Source organism: Panthera pardus, unplaced genomic scaffold, assembly GCF_024362965.1.
Source record: "Panthera pardus isolate Hobbes unplaced genomic scaffold, ASM2436296v1 HiC_scaffold_11, whole genome shotgun sequence".
Taxonomy (NCBI): Eukaryota; Metazoa; Chordata; class Mammalia; order Carnivora; family Felidae; genus Panthera; species Panthera pardus.
The window spans coordinates 3,370,188-3,387,726 of record NW_026526666.1 but is presented as its reverse complement, the minus strand read 5'-3'; the positions used below and the strand labels follow the sequence as shown (position 1 = coordinate 3,387,726).

Here is a 17,539-nt window from a genome sequence, read left to right as displayed (position 1 = left end):
CAGTTGCATGACTTGAGGCAGGGAGAAGAGTCCCTCACTAGAAGCCAGGTAATCTGGATTTTACACTTGGCTTTGTTTCCAGCTTGCTGTTTGACACTAACAAATTTCTTAATGTCTGCATATCTTTTCTATAAAGCTAGCACAGTCCTATAATTGACTTGCTATAGAGCTATCACTGAATTTTTTAAAGACAACTAGAATGCTTTCTTTGTGAAGCAGTCACGAATGCAAGGTCAGTGGCTACCATGTGTGCTGTGGTCTGAATGTATGTCTCCAAAATTCGTCTATTGAAATACTAACCCTGAGGTCAGGTGATGATATTAGGAGGTAGGACCTTTGGGTGGTGATTAAGTCATGAGGGCAGAGCCTTTGTGGTTGGGTTTAATGTCTTATAAGAGAGCCCCCACCCCCCCACGCCCAGAGCTCCCTATCCCCTTCTACCATGTGAGGACATTGCAAGAAGTTGGCAGTGTGCAGCCTGGAAGAGGGCCTTCTCCGGACCCGAAAGCTGTCAGTGCCCTGATCTTGGATTTGCCAGCCTTCAGAACTGTAAGAAATAAATCTGTGTTGTTTATAAGCCATCCAGTGTATGGTCTTTTATTATAGCCCCCCAGACTAAGTGGGTATTCATTAACAAATAGCATTTAATTTATATTACCAATAATTAATTGTAAATAGAGTAGAATTAAAGGTAGTAGAAAGAAGAATGATGCAAAAGACTTATCAAGGAATTTAATCCAAATACAGAGTAATGCTTATTCCTCCCTAGCAATAATACACCGCCAATGATCTTAAAAACAACATGTCCCTAAACACCACGGTTCATTTTCATGCTTACCATTAACCAGGCCCTGTTTGAAGTGCTTTAGTAGTCTTAGATAATATAATCCTAATAACAGTCCTACAAATCCTCCTTGTTTTACAGGTGGGGATAATGAGGCAAAGAGAGAATAAATCCATTTGCCCAAGGGCGTTAAGTGACAGAACCAGAATTTGTACATAGCTAGTCTGATTCAGGTTCTTCTGGTGGTTCCATTATAATTTTGATAAACTTACCTTCTCTGGACAGTTACTGTCAACTCCATGCTATGAAAAAGAAACTTGTCCTCATACCACTTCCTCTCCACCAAAATGACTTATCTTTACATTGTAATTTTCTAGTATTCTAGGAAATCTGTGGCAAACATAGACCTGAGGTGTACTTATGAAAGACTTTATCATACTCTGATAGGTTAGATCACTGAGAGAAACCTATCACCACTCACTCGTTCTTTTGCCACGTGTGAGTCATGCTCTGGTTCTGCCAATGTTCCTTCTTTGGCATCAGGGGGGGCATCCAGTGGATCAGCCATAGAGGAAACGATAGGGATTTTCTTAGCCTGGAAATAATCATAGGCCTTCTTTCCACAGACTAAGAGTGTGACATTCTTCCCACTATTCTGGATTCTGTCCACCACTTTCTCATAGGGTTCTTCCAGCACCTTCCCTCCATTCACTTCGATGATGATATCCTCATCCTCCAGCCCTGCCAGTTCAGCAGGGCTGCCCTTCTGCACCTGTGAAAAAGAGGTTCTGAATTATCACTTCCAGGCACAGATAAGGGAATATTAGATTGGCTTCCCTTCAGAGGAAAGAGGGCTTTGAGAATTTCTTCTTAACCATGTTATTTCTCCTTGAGGTACAGAAGAAAGGCACTCTAATGCTTTTCTGCTTCTCAAAGCTTCAACTTCCATATTCAAATGAATACCATTGGAGGGGTCCAAGATGATAGCACAAGACTCTGAACTCACCCCACCCCCCTCACGGACACCAAATGTACACCTACATACAGAGCAATTCTTCCTAAAGAACTGAGGGCTGATTGAACAGTATCTGCACAACAAAGGATAGAGAGACCACATAAGGAACAGCAGGAGACATGGAGGCACGGTCATGATCAAAACCGCGCTGCACGAGCGACAGAGCACGGAGGGGTCTGCACACAGACTGGGGCGCAGCAAAAAAGCAGTTTAAAGAGCAGCTGGACTAACTGAAGGGAACCAACTCACTAATCCTAGAGCATCCACCAAATGGGAGGGAAACCGCTGAACTTCTCCAGCGTCACAGCTACTGGCAGGTACCACTGTTTACATTCCGTCTCTACCTTGATAGTACAGATGGTCCCAGGGCCAGGCACTCTAGCCATCCTGCCACCTCGGCAAGCCCTTGGACCTTAGCCCACACCAGCGCAAGGCAGCCCCAGGATGGCACCCACCAGGACACCCTCAGCCTTTGCCTGCTACAGCTCCAGCTGTGCTGCCAGGGCACAAAGCACCCCAAAATACCATGCCCCGCCCTCAGCCCAGGCCGGCCTGCTTCAGCCATGCCACCGACGCTGGCTCCAACCAAAGCCACCAGGCAGACACAGTCTGCAATGGGGACATTTCTACACAAGGCCACTCCTTTAAGACAGAGAGAGGTGGCTGTTTTGCCTAATTCATAGAAACAAACACCAAAAGTCAAACAAAATGAGAACAAAAAATATGCTCCAAATGGAAAGAAGACAAAACTTAAAGAACTGAACAAAATGGAGATGAGCAATCAACCTGCTGAGTGAATGAACTCAGAACTTACAGAATATATTTTCTATCTCTTTAACTCTGGTTTTTTAAAATAACTGGAAAAAATACACCAGAGGGAATCAACAGATGATACAGAAGAATCAGGTAAGTGATCTGCAAAGACAGGTAATGTGGAAAGCACCCAAACTGAGCAACAAAAAGAAAAAAATTGTAATTGAGTTTAGGTTAAGGAATCTCTGGGAAAATCTCAAGCATAGTAACACTCATGTCATTCCTGTCAGAAAGGGACAGAGAGCCTATTTGAAGAAATAATAGCTGAAAACCTCCCTAAAACCTGGGGAGACACTCAGGTCCAGGAGAGCCCCAAACAAGATGAACCCAAGGAGGAACACCAAGACCCATAATAATTTAAATCTCAAAGATTAAAGATAGAGAATCTTAAAGGCAGCTAGCTACATACAAAGGAAATGCCATGAGGCTCTCAACTGATTTTTCAGTAGTAACTTTGAGCTAGATGCCACTCTCCCTCGGGCCTGTAAAGGGCTCAAAGGAAAAAACCTACATGCAAGAATGTTCTACCAACCAAGATTATTTTCAGAATTGAAGGGGAAAGAGTTTCCCATACAAAAGTTAAGGAAATCACAACCCTTAAGTTAGCCTTGTAAGAAATGTTGAAGGACCTGGTCTAAGCAGAAAAGGCCATAACTAGAAGAAAATTATGAAAGGAAAAAATTTCACCAATAAAAGCAAACCTATAGTAAAGGTGGTAATCAGTCACTTATAAACCTAATATGAAAGTTGAAACACAAAAGTAGTAAAATCAATCATATCTTTAAAAAAAAATAAGGAATTTACAAAATAAAAAGATGTGTAAAATAAGTTAAATGTGGAGAGGAGGGAATAAACATGTGCTTTTAGAATATACTTGAATTTAAGTGACCATCAACTTAATATACACTGCTATATATTTAGGATGTTATGTAGGGACTTCATGGTAACCATAAACCAAAAACTATAATTGATACACAAAAAATTAGAAAGGAATCCAAGCATAACACAAAAGTCATCAATCACAAGGGAAGAGAACAAAAGAAAGAAACAGAAGAACTACAAAAATAGCCAGAAAACAAGTAACAAAATGTCAGTAGGTACATGCCTATCAATAACTACTTTAAATGTAAATGGTCTAAATGCTCCAATCAAAAGAGGGTAACTGAAGGGATATAAAAACAAGACCCATCTATATGCTGCCTCTAGGAGACTCACTTCAGGCCTAAAGACACAGGCTGAAAGTGAAGGGCTAGAAAACATATACCATGCAAATGAAGCAGGGGGCTGGGGGAGAAGCCAGGGTAGCAATACTTACATTAGATAAGATAGACTTTTTTTAATAAGTTTGTTTTTTTTTTTTTAATGTTGATTGACTTTTGAGAGAGGCAGAGAGAGAAGGAGACACAGAATCCAAAGTAGGCTCCAGGCTCTGAGCTGTCAGCACTGAGCCCAACATGGGGCTCAAAACTACAAACCATGAGATCATGACCTGAGCTGAGGTTGGACACTTAACCAACTGAGCCACCCAGGAACCCCAATAAGATAGACTTTAAAACAGACTACAGCTAGAGACAAAGAAAGGCACTACATAATGATAAAAGGAACAATCCAACATGTAACAATTATACATATCTATGCACCCAACATAGCACCAAAATACATAAAGCAATTTTTAATATACATAAAAGGAGAAATTGACAGTAATACAATAACAGTAGGTGATTTATAACACTCCACTTAGATCAGTGGATATATCATCCAGACAGAAATCAATAAGAAAATGGGGGCTTTGAACAACACATTAGACCAGACAGACTTAACAGGTATATACAGAACATTCCATCCAAAAACTGCTAAATACACATTCTTTTCAAGTATATATTGAACATTCCCCAGGATCGCATGTTAGGCCACAAGACAAGTCTCAATAAATTTAAGATTGAAATCATATCCTACATCTTTTCCAACCACAACAGTATGAAACTAGAAATCACAAAAAAAAATCTAAAAAGAACACCAATATGGAGTTTGCTACTCCATGTAGCTACTAAACAATGAATGGGTCAACCAAGAAATCAAGAAGGGGGAAAAAAAACAAAAACATGGAGACAAATGAAAATAAAGACACAATTCAAAGTCTTCGGGATGTAGTAAAAAGCAGTGCTAAGAAGCTTATAGAGATACTGCCCTAAGAAATAAGAAAATTCTCAATTTAGCCTTCTACCTGAAAAAGCTAGAAAAGGACCAAAACCCAAAGTTAGTAGAAGGAAGGAAATAAAGATCTGAGTGGAAATAGAGATGACAAAAATAGAAAAGATCAATGAAATCAAGACCTACTTCTCTGAAATATAAACAAAATTGTGTACCTTTAGGCAGACTCATCAAGAAAGGACTCAAAATGAGAAATGAAAGAACTTACCAGCAACAGCATAGAAATACAAAGGATTATAAGAGACTATTATGAAAACTTAGAAGCCAATAAATGGGACAACCTTCCCTCTTGCCACTTTTATCCAACACAACACTGGAAAACCTAGGCATAAGAATCAGACAAGAAAAAAGAAATCAATGCATCCAAATTGATAAGGCAAAAGTAAAATTATTATTTGCAGATGACATACTTTACATAGAAAACCCTATAGACTCCACCAAAGAAACTATCACTATTTGTGGGTTCAAGCCCTGTGTCGGGCTCTGTGCTGACAGCTCAGAGCCTGGAGCCTGCTTCAGATTCTGTGTCTCCCTCTCTCTGCCTCTCCCCTGCTCACACTCTTTCCCTCTCTCAAAAATAAATAAACATTAAAAAAAAATTTTTTTTAAGATATAGTACAAAGCTACAGTAATCAAAACAGTGTTGTACTGGCACAAACAATAGACACATAGATCAATAGAACAGAATAGAGAGGCGAGAAATGATCCCACGCTTATTTGGTCAATTAATCTACAACAAAGGAGGCAAGAATATACAGTGGAGAAAAGACAGCCTCTTCAATAATGGGGCTGTGAAAACTGGACAGCTACATGCAAAACAATGAAACTGGACCACTTTCTCACACCATACACAAAAATAAACTCAAAATGAATTAAAGACCTAAATAAGAAACCTGAGACCAAAAAATCCTAGAAGAAAACGTAAGCAGTAATGTCTTTGACATTGGCCTTAGCAACATTTTTCTAGATATATGCTCTCAGGCAAGAGAAATAAAAGCAAAACTAAATTATTGGGACTACACCAAAATAAAACAAATTTACACAGCAGAGAAAGCATCAATAAAATGAAAGAGCAACCTACTAAATGAGAGAAGATATTTGCAAATGATAACAACACCAGCACAAATAAGTTGATTAAGAATTGGGCAGAGGCCCTCAATAGACATTTTTCCAAAGACATGTATATAACTGACAGGCACATGAAAAGATACTCAACACCACTGATGATCAGGGAAACACAAATTAAAACCACAATGAGATATCCTCACACCTGTCAGAATGGTTAACATCAAAACAACAAGAGATAACAAGTGTTGGCAAGGATGTGAAGAAAAAGGAACACTCATGTATTGTTTGTGAGACTGTAAACTGGTGCAGCCACTATGGAAAATAGTATGGAGGTTCTTCAAAAAATTGAAAATAGAAATATCATCACTCATATGAGGACTTTAAGACACAGAACAGATGAACACAAGGGAAGGAGAGCAAAAATAATATAAAAAAAGAGAGGGAGACAAAACAAAAAGAGACTCTTAAATATGGAGAATAAACAGAGGGTTACTGGAGGGGTTGTAGGAGGGGGGATGGGCTAAATGGGGGATGGGCTAAAAGGGGCATTAAGGAATCTACCCCTGAAATCATTGTTGCACTATAAGCTAACTTGGATATAAATTAAATGTTAATAAATAAAAATTTTTAAAAAAAGAAAATAGAAATACCATCGGTTCCAATAATTCCACTACTAGGTATTTTACCCAAAGAAACTGGAAACACTAATTTGAAAAGATACATGCACCCCTATGTTTATAGCACCATCATCTACAATAACCAAAATATGGAAACAACCTAAGTGTCCATTACTCAGCCGTTAAAAAAAAAAAAAAAAAAAAATGAAATCTGCCATTTGAGACAACATGGATGGACCTAGACGTAAAATAAGAGAAAACAAATACCATATAGTTTCACTTATATGTAGGATGTAAAAAAAAAAAAAAAAAAAAAAAGCAGAAACAGATCCATAAATAGAGAATAAACTGATGGTTGCCAAAGGGGAAGGAATTGGGGTGATGGACAGAATGGGTGAAGGAGAGTAGGAGATACAGGATTCCAATTATAGAATGAACAAGTAACAGAACAAGTTACAGCAGGACTATGGTCAATGATGTTGTAATAGTGTTGTACAGGGACAGATGGTAGTTATACTTGTGGTTGAGCACAGCATAACATTTAGAGTTGTTGAATCACTATGTTGTACACCTAATAGAACATGTGTCAACTATACTTCAATAAAAATAAATAAATTGGACAACCTAGAAGAAATAGATAAATTTCTAGAAACAGAATCGTCTAAGACTGAGTCAGGAAAAAATAGAAAATCTGAGCAGACTGATTACAGGTAACAAAATCAGGAATCATAAACTCTCAACAAACAAAAGTCCAGGATAAGATGGCCTCACAGGTGAAGTCTACCAAACATTTAAAGAAGAATTAATACCTATCCTTCTCAAAGTATTCCAAAAAAGCAAAGAGGAAGGAAAGCTTCCAAATTCATTCTACAAGGCCAGCATTACCCTGATACCAAAACCTGACAAACACACCGCACACATACACAAAATTACACACCAATATTCCTGAACGTAGATGCAAAAATCCTCAAAATATTAACTGACCAAATTCTACAACACATTAAAAGGATCATTAACCACAATCAAGTGGGATTTATTCCAAGGATGCAAGAATGGTTCAATATCCACAAATCAATGTGATACACCACATTAACAAAATGAGAGTTAAAAATCTAATGACCAGCTCAATAGATGCAGAAAAAATATTTGACAAAATTCAGCATGATAAAAACTTAACAAAGTGGACTTAGAGGGAACATACCTCAACATAATTAAGACCCTATATGACAAACCCTCGGTTAATGTAGTCGGTGAAAAGCTGAAAGCTTTTCCACTAAGATCAGGAGGAAGACAAGGATGTCCACTCTTGCCGCCTTTATTTGACGTTGTACTGTACGTTCTAGCTGCAAAAATTGGAAAAGGAAAAGAAACAAAAGACATCCAAATTGGCAAGGAAAAAGTAAAACTGTCACTATTTGCAGATGACATGAGACTATATGTAGAAAACCCTAAAGACTCCACCAAAAACTATTAGAGTAAATGAATTCAATGAAGTTGCAAAAGCAAAAACATTAATATACAAAAATCTGTTGTGTTCCTATACACTAATAACAAAGTAGCAGAAAGAGAAATTTAGAAAACAATCCCATTTACAATTCCATCAAAGAGAATAAAATACATAGGAATAAATTTAACCAAGGAAGTTAAGAAAGAGTTTTAAAAGACCTGTACTCTGAAAACTATAAGACATTGATGAAAGTGGAGATGGCACACTTAAATGGAAAGACATTCCATGCTTATAGATTGGGAGAATAGCGTTACAATGTTCATACTACCCAGAGCAATCTACAGATCCCATACAATCCCTATCAAAATTCCAACAGTGGCTTTCTCCAAACTAGAACAAAAGATTCTAAATTTGTGTGGAACCACAAAGATCCCAAACAGGTAAACAATCTTAAGAAGAACAAAGCTAGGGGTCTCACAATCTCAGATTTTAAGGTATCCTCAAAGCTACAGTAATCAAAGCAGTGTAGTACTGGCACAAAAACAGACACATAGATCAACGAACAGAACAGAGAGCCCAGAAATAAACCCACGCTTATATGGTCAATTAACCTACAACAAAGGAGGGAAGAATATACAGTGGGGAAAAGACGGTCTCTTCGATAAATGGTGCTGGGGAAACTGGACCACTTCCTCATACCATACACAAAAATAAGCTCAAAATGGATTAAAGACCTAAATGGGAGACCTGAAATCATAAAACTCCTAGAAGAAAACACAGGCAGTAATTACTTCGGCATCGACCTTAGCAACATTTTTGTAGATCTGTCTCCTCAGACAAGGGGAAAAAAGCAAAAAGAAACCACTCAGACTACATCAAACTAAAAAGGTTTTGCAGAGTAAAGCATCAACAAAATGAAAGGGCAACCTGCTGAATGGAGAAGATATATCCAATGACGTGTTAATATCCAAAATATATAAAGAACTTATACAACAACAAATAATCCAATTAAGAAATGCACTGAATGGGCATCTGGGTGGCTCAGTCGGTTGAGCGTCCAACTTCGGCTCAGATCATGATCTCGCGGTCTGTGAGTTTGAGCCCTGTGTCGGGCTCTGTGCTGACAGCTCAGAGCCTGGAGCCTGCTTCAGATTCTGTGTCTCCCTCTCTCTCTGCCCCTCCCCCGCTCATGCTCTGTCTCTCCCTGTCAAAAATAAATAAATGTTAAAAAAATTTTTTTAATAAAAAATAAAAAAAAGAAATGCACAGAAGACCTGAATAGGCATTTTTCCAAACACACACACATGCCAACAGACACATAAAAAGATGCTCACCATTATTAATCAGGAAAGTGCAAATCAAAACCACAATGAGATGTCACCTCACACCTATCAGAAAAGCTAGTATCAAAAAGATAAGAAATGACAAGTATCAGCAAGGATGTGGAGAAAAGGGAACGAACCCCTGCGCACTGTGGGTGGGAATGTAAATTGGTGCAGCCACTATGGAAAACAGTATGGAGATTCCTCAAAAAATTGAAAATAGAAATACCATAAGATCCATCAATTTCACTTCTCAGTATTTACCCAAAGAAAACAAAAACACCAATTTGAAACTATCTATGCACCCCTTTGTTTACAGCAGCATTATTTACAATAGCGAAGATATGGAAGCCACCTAAGTGTCCACCAGTAGATGAAAGGATAACGAAGATGGGGGGAGGGAGGGGTCCACAATGGAATATTACTCAGCCATAACAAAGAATGGAATCTTGCCATTCACAACAACATGGATGGACCAAAGGCAGACAGAAATCAGCCTTATTATTTCACTTATATGTAGAATCCAAGAAACAAAACAAACACTCAAATCTAGAGAAAAAATTGGTGGTTGCCAAAGCAGAGGCAGATGGGGGAGGGATATGGGCAAAATAGGCAAAGGGGATTAAGAAGTACAAGCTTCCAGTTATAAAATAAGTAAATCACAGGAATTAAAAGTACAGCTTAGGGAATATAGTCAATAATATTTAATAACCGTATGGTGACAGTGGTAACTACACTCACCAATGATGAGAATTCGTAATGCATATAATTGTGAAAATGCTACATTGTACACCTGAAATTAATAGAACATTGTATGTCAACTATACTTCAATTTTTAAAAAATCATGAAGATCATCAGAAGAAAATAAGTAGCATTACAGTGGTTGAGTACCATATTGTAGGTCTTCTGAGCTGGAGCATTAATTAGATTTCATAGGTTCCCCTTCTTCATTCCCAACTTGAGAGCTATGGGGATAGTCTCGCTGTCACTCCCTATAGGCTGGGGGCATTACGCCAAACGCACAGGAGTAAACAAGTATCACTCCCAGTCAGACTTGGTAGTGACTGTCAACTACAGTCATGTCGATTCACTCTATTTGACTTGAAAGTACCGAAAGACAATTAGATGTTTAAGAAAAATAAAAGATGTGAGCTTAGGATGTACTCGTCACTACCTTAAAGGGTACGGGACCATGGCAGCATTTATTTAAACCCAAGTGAGACCATTAATGTAGGCCTTCAATGTAACCTAAGCCATCAATGAGTGGGAGAGACTAGGACTCTCCTAACTGTGGTGTGTTCATTGGGCTGCTAGAACCAGATTACCATACCTCTTTGACGAACGAGCCTGGCCGACCCTGAATGGTGTTTAAGTGAAAGCCATAGCCATTTTCACCTTTAACCAGCCTGCAGAGTTTAGGCTTATGATCTCCTACTTCCTCTGTAGTATCTGGACTTGAAACCTCCACAGGAGCGGGAGCCGGAGCGGGAGCCGGAGCGGGAGCCAGAGCCTCCTTGACAGAACCATTAGGCAGTTCTTGGCTTTGATAGTAGAGAAATGGAGAAAAGTGAGCCTTTGGAAAGGAAAGGAAAGGGGAAAAAAAAAAAAACATGAATTGTAAGTATGAGTAGTTATATTTTATTAAATGTGCTGGCTTAATTTACAAGGTGTCATACATGGTCCACAGCTCTTGCAGATACATCTGATTGGGGGCAGTAAAATTTCTCTACCACCCTAACCAGAAAAGGTATAAAGAAATATTGAGCTCGGTCATGAGTAATGTGTATAAACACGTAACCAAATACGCATATACATAAAATAAAAGCTGTTACCACCATCTGAAGTACACGTACTAATTTGTTATACTCGTTTTTATTATTTATTGTTGTAACCATTAGCTGAAACTTCTGTTATGCCAAACTGATCTTTAAATACTTCTAATCCATCTCAACTCCCAGACCATCCATGTGAAGAAGAGTGTGATGGTCTTGAATACAAAAGAGGCATAGAACAGGAAACATATGACTGGTTTTTGTAAATAGAATTAACAGCTTAGACTGTGGGTTTTAATTGAGAGAATCAAAAAGGTAGATTTGAGTATGGCAAGATCCTGGACCAGCAGTTAAATTGCTGCCCACGAGTGTCCAGGACTTTTATTAGGCAACGAGTACAAAATCAGGCAACTGAAAGTGAGTACAATGTGTGCTCTGCCCCAAATTGTGCTGTTCAGCAGCCTGGCTAAAATTAGATTGGGGTCCTCTGGTTATCAATTCTCTGACTAACCACAAGACCACATCTTCCTTTCTAAACAAGAATAGCCAAGAACCTCATAGTTACCCAATTCAGCTACATTTCAGACCTTTCAGTTATATACTTGCAAATGTTCCACATTTCTTTCTGTCTTTAAAATATGGAAAGTTAAACCAGCATTACTTTGATTCCCAAACTAGACAGAGATCCCACAAAAAAGGAGAATTACAGGCCAATATCCCTGATGAACACAGATGCAAAAATTATCAACAAGGTACTAGTAAATTGAATTCAACAGCATATAAAAAGAAATATTCACCGTGATCAAGTGGGATTCATTTCTGGGCTGCAGGGCTGGTTCAATATTTGCAAATCAACCAATGTGATACATCACACTAATAAAGGAAAGGATAAGAACCATATGATCTTGTCAACAGATGCAGAAAAAGCATTTGACAAAATACAGCATCCTTTCCTAATAAAAACCCTCAAGAAAGTCGGGATAGAAAGAACATACCTTAACAACATAAAAGCCATATATGAAAAGCCCACAGCTAATATCATCCTCAATGGGGAAAAACTGAGAGCTTTCCCCCTGAGATCAGGAACATGACAGGGATGTCCACTGTCACCACTGTTGCTTAACAGTGTTGGAAGTCCTAGCATCAGCAATCAGACAACAAAATGAAATAAATGGCATCAAAATTGACAAAGAAGAAGTCAAACTTTCACTTTTCGCAGATGACATGATACTCTACATGAAAAACCTGCAAGACTCCACCAAAAAGGCTGCTAGAACTGATACATGAATTCAGCAAAGTTGCAGGATACAAAATCAGTGTACAGAAGTTGGTTGCATTTCTATATACCAACAATGAAGCAACAGAAAGAGAAATCAAGAAGTCGATCCCATTTACAATTGTACGAAGAACCATAAAAAACCTAGAAATAAACCTAACCAAAGATGTGAAAGATCCACATGCTGAAAACTATAGAAAACTTATGAAGAAAATTGAAGAACACACAAAGAATGGAAAAACATTCCATGCTCATGGATTGGAAGAATATTGTTAAAATGGCAATACTACCCAAACAATCTACACATTCAGTGCAATCCCAATCAAAATTACACCAGCATTCTTCTCAAAGCCAGAACAAACAATCCTAAAATTTGTATGGAACCACAAAAGACCCTGAATAGCCAAAGTGATGTTGAAAAAGAAAACCAAAGCGGGAGACATCACAATCCCAGACTTTAGCCTCTACTACAAAGCTGTAATCATCAAGAGAGTATGATATTGGCACAAAAACAGACACATAGACCAATGGAATAAAATAGAGAACCCAGAATTGGGCCCAAATGGATGGCCAACTAATCTTTGACAAAGCAGGAAAGAGCATCCCATGGAAAAAAGACAATCTCTTTAGCAAACGGTGCTGGGAGAACTGGACAGCAAATGCAGAAGAATGAAACTAGACCACTTTCTTACACCATACACAAAAATAAACTCAAAATGGATGAAAGACCTAAATGTGAGACAGGAAACCATCAAAACCCTAGAGGAGAAAACAGGCAACAATCTCTTTGACCTCGGCTACAGCAATTTCTTGCTCGACATGTCTCCAAAGGCAAGGGAATTAAAAGCAAAAATGAACTATTGGGACCGCATCAAGATAAAAAAACTTCTGCACACTGAAGGAAACAATCAACAAAACTGAAAAGCAACCAATGGAATGGGAGAAGATACTTTCAAATGACATATTGGATATAGGGTTAGTATCCAAAATCTATAAAGAACTTATCAAACTCAACACCCAAAAAACAAATAATCCAGTGAAGAAATTGGCAAAAGACATGAATGGACACTTCTCCAAAGACGACATCCAAGTGGCCAACAGACACATGAAAGGATGCTCAACGTCACTCATCATCAGGGAAATACAAATCAAAACCACACTGAGATACCACCTCACACTGGTCAGAGTTGCTAAAATAAACAACTCAGGAAACAACAGATACTGGTGCGGATGTGGAGAAACAGGAACCCTCTTGCAGTGTTGGTGGGAATGCAAACTAGTGCAGCCACTCTGGAAAACAGTGTGGAGGTTCCTCAAAAAATTAAAAATAGAACTACCCTACGACCCAGCAATAGCACTACCAGGAATTTATCCAAAGGATACAGGAGTGCTGATTCATAGGGGTACATGTACCCCAATGTTTATAGCAGCACTTTCAACAAAGGCCAAATTATGGAAAGAGCCTAAATGTCCATCAACTGATGAATGGATAAAGAAGATGTGGTTTATATATTCAATGGAATATTACTTGGCATGAGAAAGAATAAAATCATGCCATTTGCAGCAACATGGATGGGACTGGAAGGTATTAAGCTAAGTGAAATAAGTCAGTCAGAGAAAGACAGGTATCATGTTTTCACTCATATGTGGAACTTGAGAAACTTAACAGAAGACCATGGGGGAAGGAAGGCGGAAAAACTAGTTACAAACAGAGAGGCAGGGAGGCAAACCACAAGACTCTTAAATACAGAGAAAAAACAAACTGAGGGTGGATGGCGGGGTGGAGGAGAGGGGAAAGTGGGTGATGGGTATTGAGGAGGGCACTTGCTGGGATGAGCACTGGGTGTTGTATGTAAGCAGTGAACCATGGGAATCTACCCCCAAAACCAAGAGCACACTTCACACACTGTATGTTAGCCAATTTGACAATGAATTCTATTTTAAAAATGATAACAAAAAATAAAATAAAATGAAATGTGGAAAGTTATCAGTGACTTGTTACATACAAATACACCTCCAACATCACTACCCAAAGGGCAAATCAACTGTATGTGATCACAGTAGCTAATCTTGAGGACAAGCATAGTAACATTAAACACTTAGTGAGTTTCATTCACTCTCAGATATCTGGGTGCCTAGTATGTGCCAGGAACTTGTTTAGGTGTTTGTTTCATTCACAGTTATATCTCAAAGAGCCACCCACCCCTGTGTGGAACCTGCTTTAGAGGAGCTGAAGGGAGGGGGAGGAAGAAGATGGGGAAGGCATGTTTTTCAAAATTCTCTCTTGTATTAACCAAAACATTATAGTTAAATCATTGCCATAGAATTAGGAGGGAGTGGAAAAGAATTAATGCCAGAATCCCCTTTATAGCAGCCTGAGAAGTGACTTCCTGACTTCTGTCTGAACTCTTCCACAAGCTGGGAGGTCACTACTCAGCAAAAATGGCTCACCCTGTTCCTGGCAGTTTCAGTTGGGGCTGTTGTTGGGTAGAGTGTGCTCTATATTTGTTAGATCTAGTTAATTTTGTTCAAGTCCTTGAGTTCCTTATCTTCTGTCTGGTGGCTCAATCTGTGATTAAGAACGAGGAATCTCCCAACTATTATTGTGGAATTGTCTATTTCCACTTCCAAGTTTGTCAATTTGTGCTTCATGGTTTTTCCAGCTTTATTAATGTGTAATTGACAAACTCTATATATTCAAGGTGTATGTACAGTGCGATTTGATATACATACACATTGTGAAGTGATCACCACAATCAAGTTAATTAACATATCTGTCCCCTTACACAGTCATCATGTTATCATTTAGTCTTTTGAATTGTTGGGTTTTTTTTTAATGTTTATTTTTGAGAGAGAGAGACAGAGCGTGAGCAGGGGAGGGGCAGAGAGAGAGAGGGAGACACAGAATCGGAAGCAGGCTCCAGGCTCTGAGCTGTCAGTGCAGGCCCCGATGCGGGGCTCAAACTCACAGACCTGAGATCATGACCTGAGCCAAAGTTGGAAGCTTAACCAACTGAGCCACCCAGGCACGCCTGCTTTTCGAATTCTTGAAGATACTCTCCTTTCCTCCCCAAAAGTCTATGCTTATTCAAGCTAAATACTCACATGGTGACTTCTAAAACCTCTGCTCCAATTACCTTTCTTGATACTGGACTTCTTATAGTCATGTTCTCAGAACTGGACACGATGTTGACTTAAACAACATTTCTATATGCCACACATTATTCTGAATGTTCTAAATATTAGCTCATGTAACACTGCACAGTAACTATCCCCACTTTACAACTAAGGAAACAAGTACAGCCAGGGTAACTTGCCCAAGCATACATTACTTACTAGTCATTTTAAGTACGGTCTGACCAACTGTCCTCTCCAAAAGCCAAGTGTCCGTTTAAATTGCCTTTTTGGGATGGGGGCAGCTATGTAGGGTATCATCAGGTTTCTGTTCTTTTTTTATAGTCCTCAAATCAGGTCTCACCATTTGATATGCATACAATTTAGTTTTAAATTAGTATGTGAAATTTATTCCTGTTTAAAGTTAAACTTACTAGTTTTTATGCTTCTTTCTATCCTGAATATTTTGAATATTATAATCTCTAGTAAATTAATTACCCATCAACACATTAAGCCATCTGTATGACTAAAGTACGTTAAACGTTTTCCATGTTTCCAAACTGGATTAGAAGCAGCTTAGGATATGCAGAATACCATTGGAGACATCTATGCAGACTGACATTGTTCCAATATCAACTATCCTTCAAGTATGGCCATACAACTAGCTAAAAACCCACAAATCCTTCTATCATCCAGTTTACTCTTCAATTTTCTTTACACAAGTATCTTGAAATACCTAATCAAGATGTGCTGAGAGGGAATATGGTGGAATGAATTAAGAACTTAGGTTCAGGGGTGTCTGGGTGGCTCAGTCAGCTAAGCATCCAACTCTTGACCTCAGCTCAGGTCTTGATCTCAGGGTCGTGAGTTCAAGCCCTGCACTCGGCAAAACAACTTGGGTTCAAATACTGGCTGGGATGGGTGACTTAAAAAAATGAAGTTTAGAGACACTAAGAAATTGCAAATCTGTAAAAAGGGGCTAATACCACCCCTATCATATTCCTCGCTCTCTATCATTTATGTACCTTTGGATGCTGCCATTATTGTATATCACATAGAATAAGTTCATCTTTGTTTATCTGTGTGACCACCACCTAGCAAGGCGGATGGTACATCGAAGGCCCCTGAATGTCTCTTAAACTAGACCAAACCTCAGTTCTTGTGATAAAATTAAAAGATTATTAAAAAAAAAAAAAAAAAAAAAAAGACATGCAGGTAACACCTGTTGTGATTAAAAGTTAAGAGCACATAAGGTTAGTGTGACACTAATGTTAGTCTTGGTGAATCCATGTTTCTATTCCCTTGCTAAGGGCTCAGGAGCTATTTAATAATCCTTTCTAGGCTTTTGTGCAGGGTTAATGGCATTTATTGGTCTATAGTTTAAAATCCAGTTGTTTGCTATTTGGCACAGTTAGGGCTATATCTGCCAATTTCAAGGGTAATGTTCGTAGATTTTTCTCAGATCAGCAAGAGTAATTCTGTAGTTACATTCGCAAATTCTTTCAAAAACTTGAATCTAAGGATTTAAAACTCACGTACCAATCACTTGGCATTCTCTTGTCACTACCAACTTGACCTTCAATGCAGCCTTAATGATGACCGTTACACCCCTTCCAGTTTGAAAATCAAAGTGGTAACTTAGCCAAAGTTTGAGGACTTGAGGGAATGGACCCAACCTTAATGCACGAATGCGTGGCCTTGAATTATTTACCAGTCTATACATGCGGTCCGTCTCTTTGTCCACCACCAGCAGCGAAGTCTGATCTCCGCCCTTTCTAATCATTTCCACCACACTGTCATGATCCAGGGATTCCACAGACTCGCCATTGACAGCGACTACCAAGTCGTTGTTCTTCAAGCCGGCCTCCTCTGCTGGACTTCCGGAATCTATGTCCTTGACGACTTGACCTACCCTCCCAAAAAATTAAATAAAATTATCAGAAAGATCCCTAAATTAAACTGTGGCATTTCTGCTGGAGCCTAAGGATCTGATAAATAAATGTAAAAGGCATGCTGAATGCTACTGCCCCTCCCACTGGCATCAGAGAAAGCCTGTAAGCATCCTATCCAGCCTCATTCCCTGCCCAGAACTTACTCCA

The 17,539-nt window shown here is 38.8% G+C and overlaps 1 protein-coding gene across 3 annotated transcripts in view; it reads right to left on the bottom strand.

Annotated features, from left to right (window-relative positions):
- The window catches only part of PDZK1 (PDZ domain containing 1), a 42,960-nt gene that overhangs the window by 852 nt on the left and 24,569 nt on the right, over positions 1-17,539 (bottom strand). For 2 of the 3 annotated variants that reach the window (XM_019436508.2, XM_053890396.1), the window contains exons 6-8: positions 17,152-17,348; positions 10,609-10,851; positions 1,266-1,556 (exon numbers count right to left, since the gene is read on the bottom strand). In XM_019436508.2, the coding sequence (XP_019292053.2) occupies positions 1,266-1,556; positions 10,609-10,851; positions 17,152-17,348 (731 nt within the window). The remainder of the gene's footprint in view (positions 1-1,265; positions 1,557-10,608; positions 10,852-17,151; positions 17,349-17,539) is intronic. The other variant, XM_019436512.2, reaches the window with a different exon arrangement.